The 21,350-nt window shown below is 37.0% G+C and overlaps 1 protein-coding gene across 1 annotated transcript in view; it reads right to left on the reverse strand.

Annotated features, from left to right (window-relative positions):
• Window positions 1–21,350, reverse strand: part of LOC126281234 (uncharacterized) — a 105,784-nt gene that overhangs the window by 53,180 nt on the left and 31,254 nt on the right. The window contains exons 4-5 of the mRNA XM_049980005.1: window positions 11,983–12,082; window positions 11,731–11,856 (exon numbers count right to left, since the gene is read on the reverse strand). Coding sequence (XP_049835962.1) covers window positions 11,731–11,856; window positions 11,983–12,082 — 226 coding nt within the window. The remainder of the gene's footprint in view (window positions 1–11,730; window positions 11,857–11,982; window positions 12,083–21,350) is intronic.

Consider the following 21,350-nt stretch of genomic DNA (forward strand, 5'->3'; position numbering starts at 1 on the left):
AAGAGTGTGGTACATTTTACATAAAGAATGAATGTTGTGAATAGTTTGTGCAATATGGGTACTGTATTTGTTGAATGCTGACCAAAATCAAAACTCTCTGTTGTGCCTGGCAATGATTTCCTCCCCCCCCCCCATTTGATGTAAGCTGTCATTAGAGTGAACCTGCTACCTCCACGGATGCCAATAAACGTGGCCATTTGTTACATCATAATAATGTGGGTGGGTACCCCTAAGGAAGTCTCAATACTGCAATATATTTTGTGTTTGTCTACTATCATTGCTACTAATATTATTAGTACGTTCTCAATCTTTGAGTACTGTTGTTATACCAATGTCCATACCATTTACACTTTTATTCATGGATGTGACAGTTTGTGATTTTTTTTTTTTTTTTTTTTTTTTTTTTTTTGCGCAACACACTGGAAAAAAGTGTATTTTTCAGAGATCTCTAATACTATGTATCAATTCAACAATACATTTTTGTAGTATGTGAGTATAAACTTGAAACACACCAGATATGATACTTAAGTTTTGCAAACTATAAATACAAGGTGTCTGATAACCTCTCAACCTGACTTCAGCCCTGTCTAAGCATCATGAAACACTGCACACTGTCACAACAAATTTCATTCACAAAACAGTAAAAATTTACTGCTGGAAAAAAAGTGCAATACCGTAAAGGACAAGAGCATTTTATTGACAACTGATGTGACAGGCAGTTCATCAACTCAGGCCACATGAAATACGTCACAGTAAAGGGTGCCAAAATTGTTGCATCAATTGTTGACAAAGGCCTTAATGGCCGAAAGCTTTAACTGTGCGGATCTTTTTGTTGTGTCTATCTACGACGCAGCATCTTTGCTATATGGTGGGTAGCAACTTTCATTCTCTAATATTGTAATATTCAGCTTAATTGATACCCAGACCTCTGCAAACTGCATCAATTTTGATACAATGTGTTGTCGAAAAATATCAGGAAAACTGACTTCATCAGATAAAATCATTACCAGTATTCCAAGTCAAGTGTTTGAAGATTTCTCTTTTATTGTTGGAAAATGAATTTGGTGATTAAACCAGCATGATTTGAAGGGAGGAATACTTTGGGCAGAGGTGAAGGAACTATGGGAATACGCTGGTTTGTATCTACAAATTAGCCTCACAATTTCTATGCTACAGATCCATGTAAGCCTACGTTCACAGCATGACATTCTTGTTTTAACCATGAGGTGATGATGACCTCTATTCAGGGGACTGGTCCGTGAATACCAGGGGAAACCTTGAAAAAATTGTCAGCTTTTGAAACAGTGTAACTCAAAGAATAAGATTTGTAAGCCCATATAATGCTTGCCATCTTTTGTGAACATCTTTATGTATTAACCAAAGCTTTAGCTCTCACACTTTTAAATAAACTCAGATAATTATTTGTGTACATCATAGGTACACATTACTCAAAAAACAAACAAAGTAGAAGCTTTATTTTTTCCTATAAATTCTTTACCCTATTATCGTTAAAGCATACTATTGAAAAGATGGTGTTGCCATAAACTGTGGTACAACAAAATTTTTCACACTTTTCAAATGAATTCAGGATTTATCCACAAAAAAGCATTTATCCACAAAAAAGCATTTCATTTTCAAAATTGTCACAAGAGTAGTATACTTTATAGTGAAGCATGTTTTAAGACAGTATACAAACTCTAAGCGCTCTATCTTTAATAGATTTTAGCCAAAGTGTACCAGAACATGAAACAATTTAATTTTTGGGACATTCCAATTAAAGTAAAAACTTGCTTTTTCTACTAAACCTGCATGGCACTAATGCATCTCTGATCCATATTCATCTTGTTTACTGTGTTGTTCTCCCTCCCTTCTCTTTTTTCACACTTCCTCTTCTTATTCTTGCTTCTTTGGTGGCTTCCATCACTGAATTTTCTGCTTCAAAGGGTCTCCTTCAGTTAATGGCTATTAGAGCTCTATGCATATTTAGTCGATCAGGCACTCCGATCAGTTCAATGACATTAAGCCTTGACACTGTGTTGCCATTGAAGCATAGAAAAGCATCTAGTACACCTATTTTCAAAGTATTTCATCCTACTAGAACAGTTTTTGGTATCCGTTTCCATATACAATTGTTGAAACTTTCATTTGGATTTTTGAGACATACCATGCAAACATTTCTCTAATAATCTTGTGTCACTAAGATCCCTATACATAAGTTTTATAACTTCCATTATAGCAAATGGCAAAGAATGTCTACGGGTGTCGGTCCCGCCTTGAGTAACAGCCCTATCGTAGCCACACCATGAATCACTACTAGGTAGGCAGAGTGCATGACAGGTTGTCATCTATGGAGGATTTATGAAAGAAGAGAGCCTTTTTCATTCACTCAAGGTCATATTTATTTTGTCTTTTGGCTTGTCCATAATAATACTGCAACCGGTCTATTTCTTTGTCTGTAAGCCAACCACATCAACTAAAGCGCTTACCGTGAACTAATTTCTTTCCTTTCAAATTCCTCTTCAAGTTCCTAAATCTTGTACTTAAACTTTTCTCAACATGTCCAACACATTCAATTTTTACAATTTTTGTGTCAGCAGGTTTGGTTTCACGAACTTTTTGGTACCCTTTTGAGTCTCCATCTCCTAGGTAAGATGTATATATCAAACCATATTTCTCCACTGACCTGTGAAGTACCTTCACAACACCTTCAGATTCCATCCCTCCATTATAATCCAAAATGAATGATTTTCAGTTCCACTAGAACAGCCATGACAGTACTTGGTAATACATTCCCCATCAATGACTTTACCATTGTCCAAGGAGATAGCTGCCACTACACCATTTAGGGAACTATAGCCTCTTCATTGCCAGGATGCATCCAGGGCTGCAGACCATACATGTATTGCTGTCATTCATGTCTACACTTTCCTGAACATCATTTTTCATACTATCATTTGCTACTTCTTCAAAAGTCTGTAGAATAATTTTATTGTACTTTTCAAACCTTGTAGGGGGAGGCAAGTCCATAAGAGCACAGAAAATTTAAGCACTTCTGTACTCTTTGCCTATACACCTCATAGCATAAGCAAGTTTAATATTTGTGTTGCGCTCTTTCTGCTTAGTTACACCGCAAATAAACCATATTCATTTAAACCATAAAAATTACAAACTATTCTTAATTTTGATGCACAACCTCTTCTAGCATGTCTCTCTTCAACTACCTTCACACCACCACTGCTGCCACATACATGGCAAAGTTTTATTTATTAGTTCAGATAGAGCAGAGTGTTCAACAATAACAGAACGTGAATCAATAGTTGGCATCTTTATATTATTAGCATTAATACTGTCAAGCCCATTGTCGAAATATTTCAGTTTTAGCTTTGAAGCTTTTGGAGTAGTCAAGTTGGGAAGTGTTGTATCACGTTGTGTTTCCTTATTAGCAGAGTTAATCTGTTTGGTGAACCAATTTCTATAAATTTAACGTTGTTTATGACCAAACTTCTAAATTATTCCCATTGCTTTCAAGTGGAATAAGAAACTCTCACACATGCAATAAGAAAATCATGCACACAATTACTTGACTGTAAACAAAATATTTGTGCCAAAACTACAGCAAACAATTACTAAACTCCCTGTATAAACAAAAGATAAGCAAATGTAAAGCTTTCACAGATTAGCCAACTTAGGGACTAAAAAGTCATAAAAATGAAACAAATGACAGCAAAACACAACTGACTGTGTGTCATGGGGACGTCATGGTGTGTGCAGCCACTTTTAAATTTCTCTAATTTTGGTACTTTCTGTGGTCCATTTTTTGGGAAGTAAACTTTTTCTCGTTCATAAAACTATAGGGGTTTTTTAAGACAAAAAATTTAAAAAATCTGTTTTTTGACAGTTACTCACTTACAAGTCCCCTTAATCGTGACACAGTGAGTGGCTTACATGTACATGGAATGGCTTGTCTAGCTTTGTGTAATGTATTCAGAAGTGATACAAATCCCTTCAGAATTTTGTGGAAAAGCATCATTCCATGCCAACAGGGCATGTGGACCTTGTCAAGTAGCTGCTGTTACGCAGAAGGTAGAAGGTCTTAGATTAAAGGTGTCTGTTTTCATTATACAGTGAAGTTTTGATGGATTGGTGGCATAATGCCTCAAAAGAGAACTTTGAAGTAATGACAATCATTTCTTTTTAGAAACTCTCAACAGAGTACAGTTGAAGAGTTATTTTTCTTTAACTGACAAGTATACTTTCATTTTCAACATAACACAGAAAATAAATAAATAAAATTTGAAACAAGACAAAATAGGAAAATGTGGTACTTCAAAAATAAGCTTTATGTGCCTGTAACATTCAAAAACACAACAGCCATGAATTTGGTATGTTCTGCACAATGGAGAACATTTGTGTTCTTCCTGCCACCACCAGTACCTAACAACAAAATACGGCATCAGGAAAAGAGCAACGAGGATACATGAGGCAGAGAAATACAGCAAAGAAAACATTCCACTTCAAATGAAATCTATTATTAAGTAGGTTTCAACTTGAGAAATAAAATTCTGAAAAACACATGTTTGGAGTACACTGCATTGAACTGAATTACATACTTCTGTGACATAGATTAAGAAGGAAATCAAATCATTTGGGATGTGATGCTACAGAATGATATTGAAAATTTAGTGGACTGATAAAAGAAATGAAAATGTCTTCAGCAAAACTGCCAAAGAAAGGATTATGGGGAAAATAAATAAATAGAAGAAGGACCAGACATGTGTAAAGACTGCTGGGAATAATTTTCTTGGTACTAGGAGCTGTAGCAAGCAAAAACTATATCAGAAGTCAGAGATTAGAATATATACAACAGATAATGGAGAATGTAGATGCTATTCTGAAATGAAGAGATTGGCGTAAGAAAAATTTGCCAAGACTCGTCAAACAAGACAGATGTTGCTCATCCCCATTACCAGATGTGCTAATTGCTCCAAATACACTGTATCCCCTCATCTCCTCCGCACTCCATTCCATTTTTCCAAACTTTTCATATTTAACTGTTTTATCTATTTTAGTTTTTCTTCTTTTTCTATGCTAAGTCATTGCACAATTCCCAGCACATGTAGTACTACTGATGGTTACAATTTGTAGTGCAAGATGGTATAAACAAGCAACATGCAACAGGGCATGATTCACCTAGGCTAGCTTGGGGCACTGACATGCGAAGAAGGCTGACTAGTTCTCAAATAGGGTTAGGGTTATACCAGATTTCTCTAATTCTTATCCTTCCTCTTTCAAATTTTTTTATGCTGAAATTCAAATACATTCATCACCACAGATCTATTCTTTTGTGAGTCACTCTTATATGGCAACAGTTATTTAGTAGATTTGAATATGCACACTGCAATATGTAACAAAAGTCAATGAATTTCCAATAAAAATAAAATAATTGTCATGAGCCACAAGAAAAAGAAATAACTCACACAACTATTTCACTCTGTGTGCAGGTTAAACTAAATACAGGTCAGTTTGCCATACAATAACACAGGTATGACAATACTGATAGATCATGATGGAAACCATCATAATAGATAGTTAGTTTACAAGGTTGAATAAGTATGACAGTCCGTAACTGCTGAAGCATAACTTTACTCAAGCAATCTTACGTACAAGCATAGTCAACAAACAAAAAAGTAAGAGCAGCCTGCTTTGTTATCTGGCAGAGTCAGGGAATATAGTGTTGTCATCTCAGAAAACACTGTTTGACTCTAACAGAGAACGGGCTTGAATTGGCCAGCTAGCTGGTCTCATGTGATCAGTTGACTGGAGCACTCTCGCTGGATTTAAACATAATGACACTTGTTTATAGTTTCGTGTCATCCATGAATGGATTCAACAGTGTTATAATAAATTAATCTAAGTACTTTCTTTTATAATAACCTACTTTAGAAATGCATTTCATACAGACTGCACAATGTGGAATCAAGTTTCTACACAATGTCTCATTCATATTTAAGCTTTTAGCATAGAGGAGGAGGGGGGGGAGGGGAGGGGGGGTAGTTTTAGGTGATGCCTTAGGCACTTTTTTATAATCTAACGGTTAGTAAATATTTCTCCATCACATAACAGAATCAGCTGGGTTCCTTTCCTTTTGATTTGATTTTATCTCACTATATTTTCAGGAGGTGATGCCCCCAACTTGTAGATATCTGAAGAATGTCGTAATTACCACCCTGTGCTGCTGATAAAATCTTTATTTAAACATTCAGTTTAAGTTTACTGACCATCATCTGGTTCCTGATTATATTTCTTTGGTGTCTTTCACAATTTTTTGATCTGTCAAGTCATCCTTTTCATCTCATACTTACTCCTTTTTCTATCAACAAAAATAAGCAATTTTTGACAATATAATGTAATTCATAGAGGGAGACCAAGAGATGAATACACTAAGCAGATTCAGAAGGATGTAGGTTGCAGTAAATACTGGGAGATGAAGAAGCTTGCACAGGATAGAGTAGCATGGAGAGCTGCATCAAACCAGTCTCAGGACTGAAGACAACAACAACAACAACAACAACGTAATTGGAAAGACAAAAAAATCTAATCACTTAACGGCGGCAGATACACATGTAAAAGGGTTTTACTTATGCAAGCATGTGAAGTCTTCCATCTTCAAGCTCTCAGGTTTTCAAATCTCATCCTGTGCATTCCACAACAATTAGTCCTTCCTTCTAACCACATTTGTAAATCTCATCTGCCCCAGGGTTCTGAGTGTCTTTCCTGAACTCCAGCCCTTTTCCTAATCATCTCCGGTTCAGTTCCCTTCACCACTTTTCCTTCCCCTTCAACCCTTTTGCCAGAAGGAGGAGTGCACTGGTTCTGAAATCTTGCATAAGTAAAACCTTTCCTTTTTTAAAATATGTGTGTTCTCCTCCTGCTGCCTGGTGAGTAGATTTTTTTATCCATCCAATTACATTACATTTAATTCTTTTTCTGCTTTCTTATGAAGTTGTCTTTGCCCCTCAGATCCACCATAACACTTCATCATTGTTATGTGCCAGCTTATTTAAATGTAATTATTTCCTGGAAGAACCATAAGAGCTAGAGTAATAAAGTGGGATGCTTTCCGAGACAAATGACATCTAAAATAAAACTCTACCACATACCACCTGCATAACTTCAAATTACTCACTGACACCTGTACGTTGTTCACACATTGTATAAGCATCAGTTAAGTAGGCCAAATGCACATTATTTCCCCTGATCATGTCCTGTAGATGTCTGTTCCACTTAGGCGTGTGCAGCGATGCCAACCACATTTCATTCCAACACATCACTGGTATGAAATTGTGAATGTTACGGACTTTCTAGAACAGACCTCATTGCTACAACTGTGTTTACCTCATTACAGGTGTTTACACCACACCTTATTACTGAAAATCTCATCTATTTTAAATATCAAGAAGTGAACTGTTTGAAGTTAAGAGTGCATTTTCTAGAGTCTGAAATCGAGCCTGCTACTCACAGAATAGTAGTGTTATCTTCTGTGAACAAGGAGGGATGCAATGCACTTGACTCTGTTTCATTGGGAGATGGTTGGTGCCACAATACAATTCTCAATTAACGTGGGAACTCCAAACCATCAGTCCAAGACTGAGATCCAACAACTGACTCTTTCATCATGGGCACTCTCCAGCAAACTGATAAAAAATCTTTCACCAAATTTTTAATCAAGTTCATCATCACCTACTCTATAGCACTAAATAAGTCAAAGTCATAAGTCATTGTTGCCTGGAACACTGAGGGGAAGATTCAGCTGCCTAATTAAATGCATTGTCTTTTTCCAAGCACAATGGTACTCCTCCTTCATGAAGTGTGTGGGTTATGTCAGTTGTACATGCATTGGGCAAATATATGCTGAGTTTAGTGTAATGTTTGTGTTGCTGATAATATGAAAGAGAGTGAAGTGGAATGCAGGCACATAGCCTACACACTTAATATATGTTTTATTTATAATGACATTCTGGGTACTGCTATCTTCAGATCAAAACTTACAGGTTGTAAAACAACATTCAGTGTCAGTTTGAAGGCCTGTGTTTTGAAATGATGATGGTAGTAGTCAAAATGTTGTTATGAATTATAAAAAAATTACATTAAGTGATCTAGAATACTTTATTCCCACAAATCCCCAATGACTGCAGACTCAATCAGGAAATTTATTTCCTTTATTATAAATAACCAACACCTCTGAAATAGGAGGAAGGGGCCCAATAGCCTTAATGTCACCACCTAATGTGTGGAACACTATCAACGATGCTACATGTCCTTACTTCAGGAAAACTACAGAGAAACTTGGGACTTGACCCAAGACATTGGTGTAACATCTGTTTGTGTAGTGTGCGTGGGGGAGGGGGCATCATGAGGATGGAGAGACATGCCAAATGTAATGGAAATTAGTTTGAAACAGTAAAATGGAAAGGACTACATTACAAAACTTTCTTTGTCTTTTATATTATTGGTAGTGCAATTGCAATTGCAATGAGCTGAAGATACTCAAAAGTTTATAAATCATCATCTCACTATCTGTGGAGAACGTTATGAGAAAAGTGGGAAAATAATCTCAATTTTTCAATACACACTTGCTGTTTGCTAATTAGTAACTGCAATGGAAGTATAGTAAATCTTAAAAGACACGTGAAAAAGAAAAACAATAAGTTCTACTTCATCATTTGACAAATGAGGGTGTTGGAGAATGATACATTCAATGTTACATAGTTTTGTATGCAGAGAATACTGTCTATCACATACATATGCAATAGTGTGTCAAGAAATTCTGAAATGCAAGATGTTCCAAGCCAAGATGAACATCTTGACACCAATGTCCCATATGATATTGTAAAGATTTGTCAATTTTACCAAGTAAGCTGTTGTTTAATAGCGGAAAAAAGTCATTTTTGACACATTAAAGCAATGGTTTCAAACCAGTGACTACCACTGACAATTTGCAGGGTGAAAAAATGTGGGCACATCAACTAACAAAGAAACAAAAGACTCAATGCATGCACCTTTGGATCACATGCCCCAACACAACAGAGATAGTAATATACTTCTACACTGCATCACCAGGGAAAATGAAACACAGGGACATTATTTTGAGTCCAAGAGCAGGCGGCATTATCAGCACTGGATATACATACATAATCCCCAGGTAAAAAAATGATAAATATAATTTTGTACATCCAAGTTAAAAAAATTCAAGAGCTTACTGTTTCACAATTATCTTCGGCATGAGGCCCTAGTCACTAAATAAATGGTACTAAGTTGAAAGACTTTGGAACTGTTACATCCTTATGTGAGTTCACAACTATTAGAATAGATACCCAGATAGTGATAAACAAGACACTTTACTGCAACACACAATAAATGAAATAATTCATGTAAATGTCCAGTGGGATGCAAAATCAGTAACTTGACAACACACAAACAATCTATCTTCCGGATCTGACATGAAGAAAGAATAACTGTTTCCTTTAGTTCATGACAGATAAAAACAACACTTTAAGTGGCAATGTCATGATGGGTGTCAATCAGTGCTGAGAGTTTACCAGTACAATTCCAAGTCTAGTCACATGCCTATCACTGATCATAGCTCCTGGACAAAATCACAATACTTAAGTCAGCCAATTTATACAAACCCTGAAGTACAGTGTTAATGGGATGCCAATGCTGAAGGAGACAAATGCTCTGGTAGTGATGGCTGGCTGCTTGTGGTGGCTGCTATGAAGTTTCTTCAAGGCTGTTGCTGTGACTGGAACTGAGTCACTGTGAGGTGTAGATCCAGATTAGGTCCTGTGAAGGAACTGTTTGGCTCAGTGAAATGAACTGCTTGCCAGTGGCTGAGTGCTACCTTAAATGCACACCTCGAAGATAGATTTCCATTCTGTGCCCAATGAACACATGATTGTCAGATGTGAAGTAGTGCCCAAGAATGTCACTGCCCCAGCAATGATACAAGTGTCACTGTTGGTGAAGTGGTCACAGTCCATTTCCAATGCAAACAAACTGACTTTTTTTTGGTTGGTCATAATGTTGACACAATATGTGAGGACACTGACTAGTGTTTTGATCGAGAATACTGCCCGCCGGTTAGTGTGGTAACATCGATGGTAGATGCATGTGGTACTGGAATGCAGCAACCTGCTGGTCTCAACTGTGTTGATGGGTAGCTGTAGTCATGTGCAAAGCTTATGGATACAGCACATTCAAAATATTATTTCTACATGATACTGAATGTCTACACATCTGGAAAGTGGTGCGGAATATGTTTCAGGTATTTTGTTGGAAGACATTTCATATCCAAATTTTTTATCTGTGGTTGTTGAATTTTTGGCTGGCTACCATAAAATAAAACTATATTCAAGAGTAAGGGGAAGAAGAAAAAATAATACTGAGGTTTGTATCATGTACATAAATACAACCCTTATATATTTAGGTGGTTGCCTGCATAGTTACTTGAGAATAGTAACCTGTGAGGTAGACCCCAAGTAAAAGTGGTTGGGTCTGTCAGGAAGTGCCTTTAGCGGAGTGTCATTGAAGTCCTTCTGAACCATAAGGCTTCATATCCACTATCATGTCCAGAAGAAGATTTTATGAGACTACATAGTGATCTACAAATTCCAGTCCCCATCTAGTACCATAAACAGAACATCACTGCAACAAGCAGATGAGGATGTTCCAGCATGTCAGCTGCACCATAAGATGCATCATTTAACACATTCGTTACAAGAAAATGAGCATATCATGGTAGCCTCACTATTTCTATTATTTCCAAAAGTTACTTGAAAGTGAATATCCTGTAGTCTATGACTTTGTTTTCCAACTGGTGCAATGATAGCTACAAATTGTTTTATTTAAGTCATGATGATTACACTGATTTGCAGAAAGTTTATTTTGGCGGAACTGCCGTTTCCAAGTGGTCCTGTGGAGATATTATAACTGTTACAGTACATTTGTGTCTATGTATTTTCTATGTAATATTAAATCACACTGTAATTGCATCTATGTGGAATGACATCCACAATGTAGCTCATAGTGAGTGTTCTGTCTGGTAATATGTTGTTATTGTAAACTGTATAGTTTTTTCTTAATGGACTTTTCGTGATTTATATAATACTTTTTGGCAGTTGTTTGACAGTTTTCACTCCAGCAATGCTTTATATTTACAGAGTAAATTACATCACATATTTAAATAAAATTTTCTAAGCAGTTTTTATGTTTCAGATTTGTTTGTTAAGGACTTTGTTCGGATATTTTTTCGTGTGAGTGCAAATTTCCAATTCTTCTAAGATGTTCATAACATAACGTTTAGATACTTTATGTAGAATCTGCAAAGCATTTTTGATCTGCCTAGCCTTATGATTTTGGCTTTTTAGTTGTAAATGAAAACTTGACTGATTACTTTCACAGTTTCTTGTATGCTCATTAAATCCGATTCCAAAGATTCTTCCTGTTTGTCTGATATAGAATTTAGTCCAATTGTCAGAGGAAATTTTGCGAATGACTGGATTAGAAAGAATAGGAACATTTCCTTGATCTTATTTTTGTTTAGAGGTTATTGTTTCTGCGAAGAGTGAAATAAAACAGTCTGTAGCTAACCTTGTATCAGTTGAAAAAAAAGTCATATTTTGATCTTATGTATGCTGAGAAGTAGTTGTTAAGATTTTGTAGCCTACTAACCTCGTCCTTTTACATTCCTTGCTTTTATTTGATATATGGGTTTACGCCGAATGGGGGCACATTTTGTTATGGTTGATGAGAGGCAAGGTTTCCATTCACCATTATTTTCTTCTAGTGGAACAGAACCTGCAAAAACAGTGTCGTAAGATTTTCTTTGGGTAATTGGAAAATGGGTCAAATATTTATTTTAAAATTAAAAAAATATATATATTTTCAGAATAGGAACAAAAATTTTATAAAAAGAGTGCTTACATATTTTGTCCAGATATCTGCCTTGCACAGAAATTACAAAGGGTTTCTTCTTCAAGCTGACAACACTGAGGGTTCCCTCACTGTAATACCAGTTGTAAGGCTAAAATTTTACGAATATTTCAAATTATTGCTATTTTCTGAGAGGATTATTTGTATTTAAACTTATACATATCTTTTTAAAACAATGATCATAAAATTCAACAAACTTTATAACACATTACACAATAGTTTTTTATATACTGCCATAAATTTAATTTTCTTTGCTGTATTTTATGTATCATTTATTTGTTGGTGGATTTCTGGTGAAACATTGTAATTATCACACAAGAGAAATCACTTTTTAAGCCTATTTTTGACAATGTTTTGGGTAAAAAATGTGTTTTGTGATGTGATTGTTGCACAGATATCTTTCAAGCAGTAATGTCTGCAAGTGGACTTGAAGCCCAAATGCCTAGATGAAGTGAAATATAAACTTGTGGAACTTAAGCAAAAACTGGCATTTTTGTACAATAACCCAACTGCCTGGTGTAAACGAAATAGAGTGCAGTTTGCTGTATAACAAAATGAAATGCAACATAATACAGGATTGTATAGTTATGCAACAAAATCTCAGTCAGGAAATGCTCATATTACAATTTATTTTTTAATGTCAGTAGATACATAAAAGGCTTACTCACCAAGCAAGCTATTAAAGCTTGCAAGCTTTCAGAGCCAATGGCTCCTTCTTCTGGCAGAAGGGTTAAAGGGGAAGGAAGAGAGGTGAAGGAAAAGGATTGGTGAGGTTTAGGAAAAGGGGTAGAGATCGGAAAAGCTGCCCAGAATCCCATGTCAGAGGAGACTTACTGGACGAGACGAGAAGGAAATACTGACTCTTGGGGACTGCATTGGACAAGATCTGAAAACTGAGAACTAGAGATGGAACATAGGGCAATATGCATGACAGATTACTGCCAAAACATTGTGCACTAGTTGATAAGAGCGAAAAGATAAGTGTATTGTATGTGATAGGGGTGGGGTGGAGGAGGAAGGTGGAGGGATTTAAAAAAGACTGGTTACAAAATGAAAGATATAGAAAACTAAATTGGAGTGAAGAAAGGAACAATTACTGTGAAGTAATGCCAAGACACAAGAAATTAATGTAAATTGTCCAAGTGGGTGGCAAGAACCATAATAGGGTCTGACAAGGATATTGTGGAGATTGAGAGGGTAACAAAAAGCTATTCTAAGAATGGTGAGCAAAATGTTGGGCCAAATGAACCTCATTTTAGGGCCTCAAACATAGAGCCTCCCTGTGAAACAACATGTCGTATACCCGCTGTTCGGCCTTTTACATTGGCATGACCACTACCACGTTATCAGTTAGAATAATTGGACATAGGCAGAGAGTATATAGTGGAAATACACAAATCCTGTTGCAGATCGTGCTCTACAACAAGACAGATGTGACCTCAGTGCCTGTTTCACCAGATATGCCATCAGGATTCTTCACACAAATACCAGTTTTTAAGAACTCTGCAGGTGGGAATTGGCACTACAACATGTCCTTGGTTCTTGCCACTCACTTGGCCTTAATTTACACAAGTTCTTGTTCTCAGCATAACTTCACATAACTATTCTTTCCTTCACTCCCTTTTAATTTTCTACATCTTTCATTTTATGATCTGTCTATTTCTCTCCCCCTCAAGTATAATGCACTTAGCTTTTCACTCTAATTAACTTGTGCATGATGTTTTGGCAGCAATCTCTGTTTTGTATATTGTCCTATCTTATACCTTTAAGCTCTCAGGTTATCAAATCTCGTCTGGTGCAGTCCCCAAGAGTCAGTCTTTCCTTCTCATCCCGATCAATAAGTCTCCCCTAACCTGGCGTTATGGGCAACTTTTCCAAACTCCACCTCTTTTTCTAAATCTCACCAGTTCTCCTCCTTCACCCTTCTTTTTCCCCCTTCAACCATTCCACCAGAAGAAGAAGCCATTGGCTCCGAAAGCTTCCACCCTTTATTAGCTTTTATATGTGTGTTCTCCTGCTACCGCTTGGTGAGCAGACTTTTTATGTATCGAATAACATTATATTTTTGAAAATTGATGATTTTTAGTGATTCAATATAATTTGTAAGTTGTAGATATCACTGATCTAATTTATAGCTGATAGTGCACCTACACTGAAAACTAACAAGAGGTTTTGCAGTAAAGTAATAAATGTGGGTGCAATTTGTGTAATCTGAATTAAATTAAGTGAAATCCATGTGGTAAAAAGCAATGGGGTGAAATGATCTCTGTGAAACATGTTCAGAAATGTCATAAAAAGTGTGATATGTCATGAATACCCGGGTCTAGCAATGCCAAAATATACATATTATATGTGATAATTATAAGCACAAAGGATAATTTACGGAGAATGAATAATATTACAATTTATACTACATTATAATTTATAGCAAATGTGATTCATTTACTGTAAATTATCAATCTGCGTTTATAATTATCATATACAATATGTATATTTTTGGCATGTCACGCTTCTGTGAAGAAGATACTGATGTCGCCTAAAGCAATATTAAGTTTCTGAAGATGACAAATTAATCTATTGAAATCAGTTATTATGCAAAATAATATTTCTAACTATGCAACTGTTAACTGAATGTTATTCTGACAAATTAAATAATTATTTTTATTCACATTTTTTTTTTTTTTTTTGTCATGACAGCATCTCTTCTTTTTCTCAAATCCACAAGACAAAACTATACCTGTCGTAGTTGTGAATTTGGTTACTTCTTTTAAGTAAATTAGAACATTATGATGCAACAGGAAATGGTGAAAACTGGTTCGCATCATCCTGGATTAAGCTACAAGGAGTTATCCAACTGGGAATGCATTGATTTGTGTATATTAATGACCTGTAATCAGTAACATTACCAGATGCCAAAAACGTTTTGTTTGCAGATGATATGAACACTGCAATAAATAGTAAATCAAATACAGGTACAAAAGATTGGTTCCTAACCTATTCTTTTCACACTAAACTTTAAAAGATGCACTATATTCAATTCAGAACTTTTAAGAGATTTCTCCACATTATGTGCCCAAAATATGAAGACAGGCACATAGAAGAGATTGAGTGTCTTAAATTCTTGGGATTACAGCTTGAGAAAGCCATCTCTGTTGGTATAAAGACACATGCTTCAGGCAGACCAAGGCACAATAGCAAAATGTAAGTTTTCACTGAAAGTCGATGGTAAATGACCTATCAGGAGACTGAGTTTGCATTGAGTAATACTCTCCATACAGACCTTGAGATAGCAGATCTCCACCTCGATCAAGCACAAGATTATGTCAAATGGAGACAGAGAACCAAAAGAGCAGATCTTACTGCATTGCGGGACAAATACTGAGGAGCAAGAAAAAGACTTCTTGACTGCATATTCAACTCGGAGGAGCACACCACACAACTGCTGAAGTGCCTAAATAAATCTATTTGTAATGTGCATGTTGCCAGGCATAGGTGACATAAAAACAAAAAAACCTAGCATGCTTTGCTTACTTTCATTCCATAATGTGATACAGGATCATTTTTTGGGGTAGCTCATGAAGCCACTTTTAAGTATTGTGTGTCCAAAAACTTGTAATACATATTATTTGTGGTGTGAACCAAAAAAGTTCTGCTGTGATCTGTTCATGGAACTGGAAATACTTTAATTGGATTGATAAAATATTTACTACTTCACTGTTATAATATGTTTATTTCTCAACTACTGTAAATGTGTATTGTAAACCGATTTTTCTTCTTGATTATACATGACTACAGAGGCATAAGAATTATCACACGCACCTCAGTGTATTGTCATTTGCTTGTTTTGTGGCAACTCTGTCATTACCTTTTAAATGAACATCTGTTTACGATATTTGGACTTATTCACATCCCTTAGGACTATTTAATAGCTGCAATTTCTTTGTAAATATGTATTGTGTGTTCTTGTTTTCCGACACATTCTACATCTTTGAGGATCTTCTCACTATGGATCAAAAAGTACATTTAATCTAAACTAATCATAACAAGTTTGATAAGTTCTCTCTGGAATATTTTGTACTCTACTGGAACACTGATACTATTAGCCATCTTAATCCAGCAGTGTTAATTTGTGTTAGTCCATTTATTTTCTTATAGGTCATTAGTAATATTTACCGTGACTTTTAAAGCTTCCCCAATAGAGCGACTTGTGATACTCGTCTTGGGTCTGCAGCCATATCTTCAAATCGACATAATATTTTGAAAGTCCACCTTGATGTCATATTCAGGTGAGATGCTACTGTTAATTTAGTCTCTGTCATTGACAGGAACTGCTATCATATGATAAAGTACATTGTTGAACACCATCTCATCTACTATGAGTCCAAAATAATTATGGGTTGATATTGCCTCATCTCAAAAGTCAAAGTAGTGATCTGGCAGTAGTAGTCTATACTTGAGCACAAGAAGGACACACAAGCTGATGAGAGAGTTAAAAAATGATTGCTTCATTGTTAAGTTAAAAACCACAGGAGGACATGCATCCCACTTGCCAGTACACGAAGCAGATGGTAGAGAAACTGTCGAGTAGGAGTCCCTGATAAACTGGTCACCATCACTCACTGACAAATGACACAGGAAGCTACTATCAGGTGATAAGCATCCATTCACTCATTCACTTATGGCAGTTATAGGAAGAATAAATCTTGATTTTTGAGACTTTATTTTTACTGATCATGAGTTTTCAGTGTATAATATAATTAGTGCTGAAAATCTAATCCAATTGATCTGTACCACCAGAGAGACAAAGTGTCACTGCAACACTTGAAAGACTATGTACAAGAGGGTACTTGTTGTTCCCCATCCCCCCATCTCAGGTCACATCATTACAATTCTGACAAGCACTGCAGCACATCTGAATCAAGCAAATTGTGTGTGACCCAATTCTAATCAATAGGAATTGTTGGCAGCAGTTAAGTGCTGATGGATCAATATGTCTTCCTCATGCTTTCTATGTCTTGTGGAGTCCATGACAATGCATAGCTGTCATCGTCAGGGTTAACAGATTAACCCATTAAGTGTCATTATCCCCATATGGGGATTTGGCTTTGCAACAGAAATTTTGCAATTCTGATGATGCTGGCAGTGAATGCTACCATTTCCCATTGTTTTCCAGACCTCTGTCGAGCACTTGCATTGAAGTTTCATCAGTTGTTAAACAAATGAGCTGTACACTTTTATTTCTCTGAAGAAGCTACATTTTTCAGTGTTACAAGAGTTACACATTTTCAAAACCGTGTAAGTTACATTATTATGTAAATAACTTCCAATATCTGTATACAGGCATATTTAATGGTTTGAGATGATGTTCACTGATCATTTATTTCAAAGACCTATTTCATTTCTGCTTGACACCTGTCCGACCTTGAGGCTCATGGCAGTTCTCATGTAAAACTTTATTTTTCTTTTATTTGCTCCTCAGGCACAATGAGTCACTTTCTGCGAGGAAAATTGAAGAATTGTAAATGACCTGAACTTCACAGCTTCTTTTGGTGATGTGAATGAGACCACTGACATTGTCAAGCTCCCTCCAGATTGTGTAGGTGAGATGTCTGACTGTGAAGATATTGATGAAAATATATTTGAAAATACTGTTCCATCTGATGTGCCAGGTTCTTGGAAATTCATAGCAAAGAGAAAAGCAAAATGAGGAATATGCAGGCCAATGACAGAAGAAAGTGAAAGCTATTATCACTTCTAGCTGGTCAACAGAAGATGCAACTTACTCTAAGACCTATCCTGATCCACCAGAAAGTGAACAACAAAAATCAAATTTGGTAGCAGCACTAAAACGAAAATCTGCAGTTGAGTACTTTGAAGAATTTTTTGATGACGTGTACTGAACTTGATTGTTGGTGAAAGTGTCTGATATGCTACACAGAACAATAATCACAGCTATGAGTTATCCAATGGATGCATAAAAAAGTTCATAGATATACTGCTTTTCACTGGATACCATGCCCATAGGAAAAGCTATACCAGAATGAAGATGATGACTTTGATATATAAGTCGCAACAGATATCTGAAAATAAAGCGCCACCTTCATTTTAATGCTAATACATGTCCAAACAGAATTCCACCTGATAAAAGGTATCAACTTGTTAAAACACTTCCGTCGACGGATTTACTGAATAATAATTTAATGTAATTTCGAGTTTTTTTCTGACAGCCTGAGCATTGATGAGCAAATGGTATGATATTAGGCCACCATTACCTAAAACAATTGATTTGTGGGAAACCAGTGAGATTTGGATTCAAACAGTGAGCCATGTGCTGTTCTCAAAGCAGTTTCTGTTACCATGTGTCAGTCTACAAAGGAAATTCAAAGGATAGAAATGATGTCTCAGTTCTGTAACTTGGCAGATCAGTTGTGCTGAATATGATTTCTTTTCTGCACACTCCTGAACTTCACAAAATATATTTTGATAACTTTTTCACAAGCTTCTATTTGATGAAAGAGCTCTTAGAAATGAGAGTAAGGGCAAGTGGAACTGCCTGTATGAAGTGAATGAATAACTGTCCAATAGAATCTGAAAACAGCCGGAAGAAGAAACGAAGAGGAGCGTATGACTATAGATTTAACAAGAATGGCAGTAATATGGAAGGATAACAATTGTGTAAAGCTCTTGTCGAACCATGAGACAAGGCATCCAGTAAGCCAAGTAAAGAGATGGAGCAAAGCAGAGAACAAAGAAGTGCAAGTTCCACAGCCAAGAATGATTTCAGAATATAACAATCATATGAGAGGTGTGGACAAACTGGACTGGAATGTGGAGAAATATTGTGTGAAAATTCAAGGTAAGAAATGTACTTCCCGTTGTTCACCAATGCATTAGATGTAGCATTGGTTAACACGCTGTCTCTCAAATGAAAGTACTCCATTGCTTCAATTCTGGAGGATGGTGGCAAGGGCATATCTTGTTCAATCATCTGCTCCTTCTGATCCGAAAAGGGCAGGACGTCCATCATACCCAAAGTTATCCCTTTCACTTGTACCAATTGAACTCAGGACTTCTGGAAACGAACCAGTGATTGAATGCACAACACTGGGAAAACAAAGAAAATGCACAATTTGCAAGAAAACTGTGAGGAAACAGTATTCAGTGTGCAATGTGAGACTCCATATTGATTGTTTTGTTGTCTGGCACAAAAAATAAAAGAAAATGTAAAAAGTGAGTGGCACGTGTCATGATCCCCATTTAGGGATCAATTAAAATAAATCATTTATTTCAAGGTTATTGCATTTTTTTTAAATTTTACATTCCTTTACCTCATTTCTATGTGAATCAGGCAATTCTTTTTAAAGTATTTTTAAGTGATTCTTTTTTACAATGTTTGCAGTATTGCAAGGTGTCATTCAATGTGCAAAAAAACCCTTTCCGTAGAAGTGGTTGAGTACATGGGCTACATTTTTAACACTGGTGGTATTTGGTCAACAATATCTTGTAGCTGTTGCCAAACCAGTGACATTTCACATTCTCAAAGAACTGCAATCATTCTGTGTAAAAATTAATTCCTGGGTTACATTCAGATGGCGATAAGATTCACAGAAAAAGTCTCTATGTTTAGTAGCACAAGGCTGCAATGAGGTGCTTGCCTTACTTAAACAAATGCTTCATTTGGTCACTTGTCAGGTGCATATATTGTGCCATTTTGACACACTACGGACTAGATCACAGCCGACTAAAAATACTGGCCCTGGTACTGGAAGCAGCCTTGTTTGTGACATAGGCAAAGTAGTGCCTGTAGTGGCCACGATCTGTTCCATGTGAGTTTACTGGTTCAATTGCATATGTAATTCAGGACCTCTGCACGAACTTGTGTGTTATTTGTTTGTTCACTTCAGCTGCTAAAGTGAAATTTTTTAAGTTACAATTCCATTAATGGTAAGTGTTTCTTAACTGTAGCAATTGTAATGTCTTCATGATCAATGTGAACAAGTATCTTCAAGGTTCTCGCAAACTATCCTTTAAGGCTACGTCATTTTGTGTATATTTATATTGTAATATATTAAAAACAAAGATTCCAAGACTTACCAAGCGGGAAAGCGCCGGTAGATAGGCACAATAAATAAAACACACAAACAGAATTTCTAGCTTTTGCAACCGACAGTTGCTTCTTCAGGAAAGAGGGAAGGAGAGGGAAAGACGAAAGGATGTGGGTTTTAAGGGAGAGGGTAAGGAGTCATTCCAATCCCGGGAGCGGAAAGACTTCCCTTAGGGGGAAAAAAGGACAGGTGTACACTCGCACACACACACACACACACAGATCCATCCGCACATACACAGTCACAAGCAGACATTTGTAAAGGCAAAGAGTTCGGGCAGAGATGTCAGTCGAGGCGGAAGTACAGAGGCAAAGAAGTTGTTGAAAGACAGGTGAGGTATGAGCGGCGGCAACTTGAAATTAGCGGAGGTTGAGGCCTGGCGGATATCGAGAAGAGAGGATATACTGAAGGGCGAGTTCCCATCTCCGGAGTTCGGATAGGTTGGTGTTGGTGGGAAGTATCCAGATAACCCGGACGGTGTAACACTGTGCCAAGATGTGCTGGCCGTGCACCAAGGCAAGTTTAGCCACAGGGTGATCCTCATTACCAACAAACACTGTCTGCCTGTGTCCATTCATGCGAATGGACAGTTTGTTGATGGTCATTCCCACATAGAAAGCGTCACAGTGTAGGCAGGTCAGTTGGTAAATCACGTGGGTGCTTTCACACGTGGCTCTTCCTTTGATCGTGTACACCTTCCGGGTTACAGGACTGGAGTAGGAGGTGGTGGTGGTGGTGGGAGGGTGTATGGGACAGGTTTTACACCGGGGGCGGTTACAAGGGTAGGAGCCAGAGGGTAGGGAAGGTGGTTTGGGGATTTCATAGGGATGAACCAAGAGGTTACGAAGGTTAGGTGGACGGCGGAAAGACACTCTTGGTGGAGTGGGGAGAAGTTCATGAAGGATGGATCTCATTTCGGGGCAGGATTTTAGGAAGTCGTATCCCTGCTGGAGAGCCACATTCAAGGTCTGATCCAGTCCCGGGAAGTATCCTGTCACAAGTGGGGCACTTTTAGGGTTCTTCTGTGAGAGGTTCTGGGTTTGAGGGGATGAGGAAGTGGCTCTGGTTATTTGCTTCTGTACCAGGTCGGGAGGGTAGTTGCGGGATGCGAAAGCTGTTTTCAGGTTGTTGGTGTAATGGTTCAGGGATTCAGGACTGGAGCAGATTCGTTTGCCACGAAGGCCTAGGCTGTAGGGAAGGGACTGTTTGACATGGAATGGGTGGCAGCTGTCATAATGGAGGTACTGTTGCTTG

The sequence above is a fragment of the Schistocerca gregaria genome, chromosome 7, assembly GCF_023897955.1.
Source record: "Schistocerca gregaria isolate iqSchGreg1 chromosome 7, iqSchGreg1.2, whole genome shotgun sequence".
Classification (NCBI taxonomy): Eukaryota; Metazoa; Arthropoda; class Insecta; order Orthoptera; family Acrididae; genus Schistocerca; species Schistocerca gregaria.